The sequence below is a fragment of the Gekko japonicus genome, unplaced genomic scaffold (genome assembly GCF_001447785.1).
Source record: "Gekko japonicus isolate JY-2015 unplaced genomic scaffold, Gekko_japonicus_V1.1 scaffold2803, whole genome shotgun sequence".
NCBI classification, from domain to species: Eukaryota; Metazoa; Chordata; class Lepidosauria; order Squamata; family Gekkonidae; genus Gekko; species Gekko japonicus.
The window spans coordinates 88,339-98,338 of NW_015160308.1; the positions used below are offsets into that span (position 1 = coordinate 88,339).

The window sequence follows — 10,000 nt, forward strand, 5'->3', positions numbered from 1 at the left end:
TCTTTCCCTGCTTGCTTGTCCTCTTCAAACAATGACCAGGCAAGGAGAACCTTTCAGCTTAGCTTCTGTGGGGGTGTCTCCTTTCAGCTTAGCTTCTGTGGGGGTGTGTGGATTGGGCCAGAGGAAGATGGTGGAGGAGCAGAGAGACTCGGAGTGGGAGGGGATGCAGAACTAGAACTGTGGTAAAATAGAACTAAAGGTTCAGGTGGTTAAGACGCTGAACTGCAGGCTGTGGAAGGTCGGTAGTTCAGCAGTTCGAGACCCGAGTGTGCCGCATGACGGAGTGAGCTCCCGTCTCTGACCCCAGCTCCTGCCAACCTAGCAGTTCGAAAGCAAGAAATTGCAAGTAGATAAATAGGGACCACTTCGGTGGGAAGGTAACAGCGTTCTGTGCGCCTTGGCGTTTAGTCATGCCGGCCATATGACCATGGAAACGTCTTCAGACAGCGCTGGCTCTTCGGCTTGGAAACGGAGATGAGCACTGCAACCCTCGAGTCGTATTCGACTGGCTTTTGAGCAAGGGAAACCTTTACCTTTTACTTAAAATAGAACTGCTCAGGAGGTCACTTCAGAACTAAGATTGTAGTCTTACAGTGTTAATTGTATGGGTCTCCTTGCATTCACTGCAGGGTCTTCTACCTTTGCAATCTGCTTTCTGCATTGTAGCTTGCAATGCCTTAAGTTTTTTTTGTTTGCATTGTTTTATGATTCTGTAATCCTAGTACTGTTGCATTGTCTGTTGGATATCTTTTGCTTCCTGAATTGTTTTCTAAATTTTGTAATCTGCTTTGAGTCCCCATGAGAAAGGTGCTCTTGAAACAAAGGAATTGGCAGCAATTTTGCCCATGGCACTCTAGGAAGCTGGTGGATATCTTGGACTGTAATACCATCACTAGGTTTCCTACACTATGTCTCCTGGGATATGAGATAAGGGGTTGCATTGAAGGGCGGAGTTTGTGGTGGATGTGATATCACTTCTAGATGACGCTGTAGACTACCTCCTTGGTCTTTATGGTTCCCTAGTACAGGGGTGTCGTACTCATTTGTTATGAGGGCCAGATTTGACATAAATCATACCTTGTTGGGCCAGGCCATGTGCGTCATAAAATGTAATGCCAGGTAGCGGAGATATAAAGTTTATAAAGGACACAAACACAAAGGTTTTTTTAACTTTAAATAAAAACATGCTTAAAACATTAGCACTCTTTCAATATTTTGTTTATTTAACGGTGTCTGATAACTGACACCTCTTGCTCTGAATTATTACATCAAAATGCAGTCTTGAGTATGCTGTACAGGTGTGTATCTGTAAGCTGCAAACCTATGATGACACAGCAGCAGCAGAACTGGAAGAAGCAGCAGAAGACAGCCAGTTCCACTGCGGGCCTGATAGAAGCCCTCCGGGGGCCTGATCTGGCCCCCAGGCCACATGTTTGACATCCCTGCCCTAGTATTTATAGTTTTTACCATAGAGGCAAGGGGAAATTCCTAGAGCATCACTATATGGAAACCATTTTTTTCTTCTGCTCATTTTCCTAAGGGTGGAAAAGTAGGGCGCCATTTTTTTCTTCTGCTCCTCATTTTCCTAAGGGTGGAAAAGTAGGGCTCTGGGTAGGTAAGTGGGAAGCCTATGTGGTCACATGACCTGAAGTGAGTGACTTTGGAGTGGTGGCAGCGGTGCCAGGCTGTATCTCATTGTACCCCATCTTTGCAGGGTGGCGACTGACCACAATGTGGACAACACAACAGCTGTGCTTCGGGAATGGCTGGTCAACGTTCAGAGCATGTACCACTCAGTGGAATGGCGGCCCATGGACCTGCCCAGGTGAGTAAGCGAGCATGGTGGGGCAAGGCATGTGGTCTACCGGGGCATACGTCAGGGAAGAGTAGAGAGAGCTTGGGGCAAACAAGAAAACTGGAGACTGGATTTGGAGCTGGAGCTGATTCCAAAGAAGTTGCATTCTAACGAGCTCTCTTCCACAATCTTCTCCCCATCTTACATTTTATAGGCACAGTAGTCTGGTTTGTAGAACTGCATGACCCGATCTGTTCACAGAGGTCTTGGTTCAGACCAAAGTTTTGGTATATGGTGGGATGGAGGACATGCACTTCTGAGGTTCCTCTGGAGCCTATGGAGTCAAAAAACTATACACTGGGGCATTGCATGGAACCAGATTGATAATTGCGTCTAAGAAAGTTATATGTAGACATGTATGCTGTGCCCGGAACAAAGTAAGATTCTGAGTTCAGATAGTCCAAATGTAAATCATGCTGCTCTAACATATAATTGCACAATTGTTATTAGGGATGGGCATGAACCTAAAAATTCTGGTTTGGCCCCCAAACCCAATCCTGAACCGAGCCACAGTGCCCTGAACCAGCAACCATTTAACCCTGCTTTAAAGGGAGGGAGTGAAACCGACAGGTTTAATAGCTTGCAGCCATTTAAATCTAACAGGTTAGCTGTGGACCAGCATCGCTCAGCTGTTAGGTTTAAATAGCCCAAACAGCTGACCCGAACCGGACAAAAGTCCGGCAAATATTCGGGGAAGGCGCCTTCCCCGAACATTGGTTCGGAGGCTCTGAACCAGGCCTAATAGTTATCATTTTGTGTAATGTATTCAATTGCTTGTTAATTGATTTTGTTTTTTGAAAAAAGGCAGCTGAGAGTCTCAGGATGTTGAATTATGGGACCAGTAGCACAAGGAGTGTTGGCACAGTTCTTGCTTGGCTGTGCAGAATGTACGCTGATGTGTTAGAAGAGCATGACCATTCAAGGGATTGTCCACCCAGATTCTACTGCGAATTCTCCATCTTGGAGCTCCAGAACAGAATCTCTTAGACAGGGCTCCCTGTGAGGTTAACGTTACATAGGAACTTAAGAACACAAGAAGAGCCCTGCTGGATCAGACCAGTGGTCCCTCTAGTCCAGCATCCTGTCTCACACGGTGGCCAACCAGTTCCTCTGGAGGGCCAACTATAGGACATAGAGGCTGAGGCCTTCCCCTGATGTTGTCTCCTGGCTCTGGGATTCAGAGGTTGACTGCCTCTGAATGTGGAGGTTCCCTTTTAGTACCGTGGCTAGTAGCCACTACCTCTCCTCCATGAATCTATCTAATCCCCTTTTAAAGCTTTTATGTATTCCTTTTATTCCTGTGGCCATCACTACATCCTCGACCTTGGGTCAGTCACAAGCTCTGGCACAGCTGTTCCTGAAAGAGCAGTTTGTGTCAGAGTTCTCTCAGCCCCACCCACCTCACAGGGTGTCTGTTGTGGGGAGGGGAAGGGAAAGGAGTTTGTAAGCCGCTCTGAGACTCCAAGTGAAGGGCGGGGTATAAATCCAATCTCTTCTCTTCTTCTTCTTCTTAAGTCGTCGCTTCTCTAAAGAGTCCAGGATTCTTCAGTCTTTCCCCATATGGGAGATGCTCCAACTCCCTATTCATCCTGGTTGCCCTCTTCTAGACGTTTTTCAGCTCTCGTGATGTCCATTTTGATATACAGTGACCAGAACCATTCAGCCACCTTACCCAAAATGCCTTGGGCATGTTTTCTGTGGCAGAGCATCACCCCCTCTGTCTGTTAGTCCCCAGGTCTTTGGCATATTGAGCATCACTGCACCGAAGTCCTCTTTAATTTCTAACAGCTGTATCCCCAGGCCAAGCACAGAGTGATGCCGGTGCTCGGAAGGCCGGGGGGGGGGAGGAGCATTACTGCTTTCAGAGACCTGATCGTGGGCCTCATTCTTCCTACCAGGTCTTACCCAGATGAAGAAGGCCCCAAGCACTGGTCAAACTCCCGTTACGAACATATTATGAAGCTTCGCCAAGCGGCTTTGCAGTCAGCCCGGGACATTTGGGCTGATTACATCCTGGTAAGGAAGAGGAGTTGGCACGGAAGGGTTTTGGGAGCAACTGGGTGGTATCAGGTTTTACTGCTGAGCGGGGGGGGGGGGGTCTTTGTGAATTTCCTGCATTATGCAGGGGGTTGGACTAGATGACCCTGGAGGTCCCTTCCAACTCTATGATTCTGTGATAGGGTTGATGTGATGAGCACATCATGAACACATGAAGCTCCCTCATCCCGTTGGTCCGTCAAGGTCAAGATCGTCTACTCAGACTGGTACTGGCTCTTCAGGGTCTTAGGTGGAAATCTTTCACATCACCTACTACCTGGTCATTTCAGTTAGAGATGCGGAGGATTGAAGCTGGGAACTAGTGCATGCCAAGCCGATGTCCTACCACTAAGCCGTGGCCATTCCCCTCCGAAAACCCATTCTGGAGAGTGAGAGCAAGGACAGGTGCCTTCTTGACCCATGTTAGTAAGTGCTGTACTGCAAGTCTGCTCTGCATGCACAGAAAGTTCAGATCCTGCTGGCCACCTGCATACCTGGTGTGGACAACTTTGGGACTTATGCAGTCTGTATAAATAAAGAAATAAATCCTGCAGAGCTTGCTGGCTCTGAGCAATTTACAGTTACTCCATTACACACGGGCTTAACAATGATTCAAGGGGTAAGGGAGGACAATATATAATCTTTAAATCACACACGTTCGTAGCCAACGGGGAGTTTTGTTCAGCTGTAAGGTCAGACGTGTTCCAACGGCATTTTTCCCTCGGCGGGGCTTGATGTCGTCAGCTTTCTCTGGACTGCTTCGTGTTGCAGCGCAGCACTGCCACCGCCTGGCCGGATGGCCCATTACAGGCGTCCTTAATGCCGAAGAGTTCTTTCTAGGCTTTTCGGTCTTATGCGCTGGACATTCCATTCGTCGGCTAACACCTCCCCCACCGGGGGGGCTTAGTGTGCCCACCCTCTCTAAGGAGTGGTACCCATTTTATCTACTCGCCGAAGCTTTCGAACCGCTGGGTGGACGGCGAGCTGGGGACAAGGCTGGTAGCTCACATCAGCACAGGGCTAGAACTGACAGCAGCTCTGTTCAGCTCAGATGTATTAACCAGAGGATAAATCCCCTGTGCCACCGCTCCCCTTTAGTTATACTTCCCAGGCTAGTTTGGGGAGGGGGGAAAAACGGTCTCCACCTTTTCCAGGGTTACTGCAGGAAGCCGCTGTCTTATGGATGTGCTAATGTGGTATGTCAAGGTCTGTGTGTGTGTGTGTGTGAGAGAGAGAGAGAGAGGGAGAGATCTGGGAAGTTCCTAGTTCGAAACTCAGCAATTATCTTATGTTTGCTGCCAGCGTTGGTCGTAAATATGAGGCAAGGTGAAGTGATGGGTTTTGAACTGCAGCTAAAGATGGCAGACAGGTGGGTAGAAGCCACGTGGCACATCCCATGGGAGACTTTTCCAGCTTAAGCCCCATGGCAACTAGTGGGGGTTATTGCAATGGCAGTGCCATGGGCTTCCTGATTGGTTATGCCCTGTTCCCTGTCTCCTGTCCCCCCCCCAGCTTCTCCTCCAAGCCAGAATCGGTAGGATAATATTGTGGGGGGAGGAGGAGTTTATACCCCACCCTTCACTCGGAGTCTCAGCACAGCTTACAGTCTCCTTCCCTTCCTCTCCCCACAATAGCCACCCTGTGAGGTAGGTGGGGCTGAGAGAGCTTTGAAAGAACTGCTCTTGCGAGAAGAGCTCTCATAGAACTTGTGACTGACCCAAGGGCACACCAGCAGCTGCATGTGGCGGAGGGGGGAATCAAACCCGGTTCTCCCAGGTTAGAGTCCGTGCTCCTAACGACTACACCAAGCTGGCTCTCTCAAATACCTTGCAGGATATTATCACACGTGAAGCACTTTGAACAATTTTGAAAGAACTGTCTTCATACAGTAATAGTAGAAATTAAATATATGAGGAGTGAGGCCGCTTCCAAACTGTTCACTACTGTTTGGCCATTTCCAGACCGTTCTGCCACATGCAGCTGCTGAGTGACCTTGGATCAGTCACAGTTCTCTCAGAGCTGTTCTCTCAAGAGCAGTTCTCAAAAGAGCTCCCTCAACCCCACCTACCCCACAGGGTGTCTGTTGTGGGGGAGGGGAAGGGAAGGAGATTGTAAGCCGCTCTGAGACTCCGAGTGAAGGCCGGGGTATAAATCCAATCTCTTCTTCTTCAACTAGTACTAACAATGAATTGGGGGGAGGGGCCGTGGCTCAGTGGTAGAGCAGCTTCTTGGCATGTGGGCAGTCGCCGTTTCAGTTCCTGGCATCTTCAGTTAAAGGACCTGGCAGGAGGGGATGTGAAAGATCCGTGCCTGAGAGTCCTTGGAAGTCTGAGGACGCAGAGGACTGTTCTTGTGGCCAGGCTACACGCTTCCTTTCTCTCTTGGCTGGGCTAAACGCATTCTCCTGTTCTGATGGGGTAGATTCCGAGGAGCAGGGCTATTTTTGGGCAGGAACGCACAGGAACGGAGGTCTCCTGTTCTGGTGGGTAGATTCCAAGGAGTACCCTACTTGGATAGGTGATCTGCATGTTGGGTCTGGGGGCCACGCCCAGCAGGAACTCATTAGCATAATAGGCCACACCCAACAGCAGAGACTCATTAGGATTGGCTACATTAGGGGTGTGTGGCCTAACATGCAAAGGAGTTCCTGCTACAAAAAAAGCCCTGGGTTTGGACAACGAACAAGGCAAACAGAATAACAAGTAAAAGGTGGGTGTGGCTGGATAACCACACTTCTGGTAACATGGGGGTGCGTCCTAATGTGCTAATGAGCTGTGCTGGCAGGGGTGTGGCCTAATATGCTAATGAGTTTCTGGTGTTGGGTGTGGCATATTATGCTAATGAGTTCCTCCTGGGCCTTTTCTACAAAAAGAGTGCCACCGAGGAGTACCCTACTTAGATAGGTGATCTGCATGTTGGGTCTGGGGTGACTGAGACATTACCCTGTATTTTCTTTGACTGCATGTTGTCTGCCCCTTTGAGAGATCTTTGGACACAACTGGGGATATGAACACATGAAGCTGCCTTAAGCTGAATCGGACCCTTGGTCCATCAAGGTCAGTGTTCCTGACTCAGGCTGGTAGCAGCTCTCCAGGGTCTCAGGCGGAGGTATTTTAACATCGCCTACAGCCAGATCTTTTATCTGCAGATACCGGGGATTGAACCCGGGGCCTTTCTGCGTGCCAAGCAGATGCTCTACCACCGAGCCACCGTTTCTAAGGCACCCCTTGTTTCCGTGCCTTTCCTTCTCACTGATCCTGGTGTTACTTTGGCTGTGGCTAAATTCCTGGCAGCACTGGCTTCTACCCAAGGATGGGAATAGAAGGTGGCTTTTGTAAGACTGGCTGTGTCCAAGACAGCTGGGTCATTGGATTTGTAAATGGGGGGGAGAAAATGGGGGGAAAGAAGAAAACTGAATCTGGGACTCTCATTGACTCTACCGGTTCACTCTGTCAGTGGCCGTTCCAAATCCCTGTGCGGTGAAGATTCTGTGTGTGTTTCTGAGGAGGTCAGAGATAATATGGAGAGACACACTGGAATGATAAAAATCATAGATTAACCTCTTTCTTTCTCTTGATCTCCTGCGGTATTCTCCCCCCCCCAATTGATTGACCTATGCCTTTCCCGCAAGCAGTGCTAGTCTTTGTTGAACTATCCCTTTAAAAAAAAGAAAAGAAATCCAGTGCAGACTCAGGATTACCAACCTCCAGGTGGTGGCTAGAGATCTCCTGGGGTTACAACCAATGCTCCCTCTAAGCTGTGGAGTCTTGTGAGCAAAAATTCTACTTTGTGAGCTCCTGGCATTAAAGTTGTGAGTGAGCAATTTGGCTACTGCATATATTCGTTTGCTCTGGAGCCATCCCTTCCTGAGCCGAGACAAAAATGTGTGAGCCGAAGGCTAAAAAACTGTGAGCTAGCGCACACTGACTCAGCTTAGAGGGAACGCTGGTTACAACCAATGCTCCCCTCTAAGCTGTGGAGTCTTGTGAGCAAAAATTCTACTTTGTGAGCTCCTGGCATTAAAGTTGTGAGTGAGCAGTTTGGCTACTGTGTAAATCAGTTTGCTCTGGAGCCATCCCTTCCTGAGCCGAGACAAAAAAGTGGGAGCCGGAGGGTAAAAAACTGTGAGCTAGCGCACACTAACTCAGCTTAGAGGGAATGCTGGTTGCAACTGGTCTCCCGGCGACAGAGGTCCGTTCCCCTGGAGCAAACGGGGCTTTGGAAGGTGGACTTTGTGTCATTAGACCCCACTGAGGTCCCTCCCCTCCTCAGGTTCCACCCCCAAAATCTCCAGGTATTTCCCCGCCTGGAGTTGGCAGCCCTGACTGCAGTCTAGCATTGCACCCGTTGTTTTGCTTGAGATAACTTTTTAAATATGGAATTAAATAATCCCTTTTGCGTCCGAATTTGGATTTCTTTTCTCGGCTCCCCCCTTGCCCTCCACGGCGCTCCCTCGTGCCCTGTCGTAGGCTGTCGACCGAGCCAGCATGGCTGCGCGTGCAGCTGGCGTTCCAGAGCGTGTCCCGCCGGCTCACCCTTTCCTTCTTGCTCCCAGGCAAAAAAACAAAACCAAAAAAAAAAAGGCAGCTGGGATGGGGGTTTCAGGGTAGATCTGGAGCCAGCCGAACAGCTGTTCCCCGAGAGAGCCAGCCCCTTGACTTCCCATCCCTCGTTACTTCCGCTCTGAAATTACATGCTGGCCTGTCGCCCAGAAATGCCTGGCGGGGAGTGATTTGTGGATCTATACCCATCACTGGGGCTAGATAGTGGATAGTGCCTTTCCGCCTTCTCATGGAAACAGGCAGCGCCCCTTTCTAATAGGCACACGTCCAACACTTTAGGTTTCTTCTGGTCCTATAATAGCAACGGGCATATGTCTGAGCTCCGGCTGTGGTCCTTACGGGATGAGAGGCTTAGCAGCTGTTTCCTGCGAGCCGAGTGCCTTCCAGTAATCCCCGGGTGGAAACAGAGACGTTTCCCCCTGTTCTTGTAAAAAAGAAATAGCCCTGACCTGGGTGTCTTAGGCTAGCCCGATGTTGTGGATCTCAGACGCTAAGAAGGGTCAGCCCTGGTTAGTATTTGGACGGGAGGCCGCCAGGGAAGTCCAGGGTCGTTACGCAGAGGCAGGCCACTTCTGAATGTCTTTTGCCTTGAAAACCTCATGAGAGGTCATCATAAGTCAATTGCAGCTTGACAGTGCTTCTCCTTCTCCTCCTCCTTCTCCTCCTTTTCCTCCTCCTCCTCTTCCTCCTCTGCCCTGACCTGGGTGGTCCAGGCTAGCTGGATCTCGTCAGATCTCAGAAGCTAAGCCGGGTCAGCCCTGGTCAGTATTTAGATGGGAGACCACCAAGCAAGTCCAAGGTCGTTATGCAGAGACAGGCAAAGGCAAACTTCCTCTGAGTGGCTCTTGCTTGGGAAATCCTACGGGGGTTGCCGTAAGCACCTTCCACCCCACCCTCACCCCCTTATTCCCATGTTAATCACTGCCTGAGCGCCCCCCCCAATATATTGCACATTGCAAAATGGTGTCCACCACCTGCTGAATTGTAGCACGCCTTGCACTGTTCTAGAAGCAGAGACGGCGTTTTTCTTTTTGTTTCAAGATCAGGTACAGAAACTTGATCGTCCTGCGCTCCTTTCATTTCCTTTTATTCCCTTAGAAGCTCATTCATTTACAAATCTCGAGCGGCAGAAAGATTTCATGTTCTTCAGTTGTTTTGAGACTCAAGGAATAAAAAGGCTGAGACAAATTCTTCTACTGCCAAAGAAATCGTGCCATCATTATCTCTAAGCAAATAAAGCAAAGATTCCAAAGTATAGGGAAGTGCCCGACAATAATAAGAGATTTAATATGAGCTACCATCTCTGGTTCCAGCTCCTGCCAACCTAGCAGTTCGAAAGCAAGAAATTGCAAGTAGATAAATAGGGACCACTTTGGTGGGAAGGTAACACCGTTCCGTGCGCCTTGGTGTTTAGTCATGCCGGCCACATGACCACGGAAACGTCTTCAGACAGCGCTGGCTCTTCGGCTTTGAAACGGAGATGAGCACCGCAACCCTAGAGTCGGATTCGACTGGCTTTCGAGCAAGGGAACCTTTACCTTTACTT

General features: G+C 49.4%; 1 protein-coding gene across 2 annotated transcripts in view; it reads left to right on the forward strand.

Annotated features, from left to right (window-relative positions):
• The window catches only part of COLGALT1 (collagen beta(1-O)galactosyltransferase 1), a 45,739-nt gene that overhangs the window by 10,302 nt on the left and 25,437 nt on the right, over nucleotides 1-10,000 (forward strand). Inside the window, exons 2-3 of one of the 2 annotated variants that reach the window (XM_015416515.1) lie at nucleotides 1,715-1,825; nucleotides 3,751-3,871. In XM_015416515.1, coding sequence (XP_015272001.1) covers nucleotides 1,715-1,825; nucleotides 3,751-3,871 — 232 coding nt within the window. The remainder of the gene's footprint in view (nucleotides 1-1,714; nucleotides 1,826-3,750; nucleotides 3,872-10,000) is intronic. The other variant, XM_015416522.1, reaches the window with a different exon arrangement.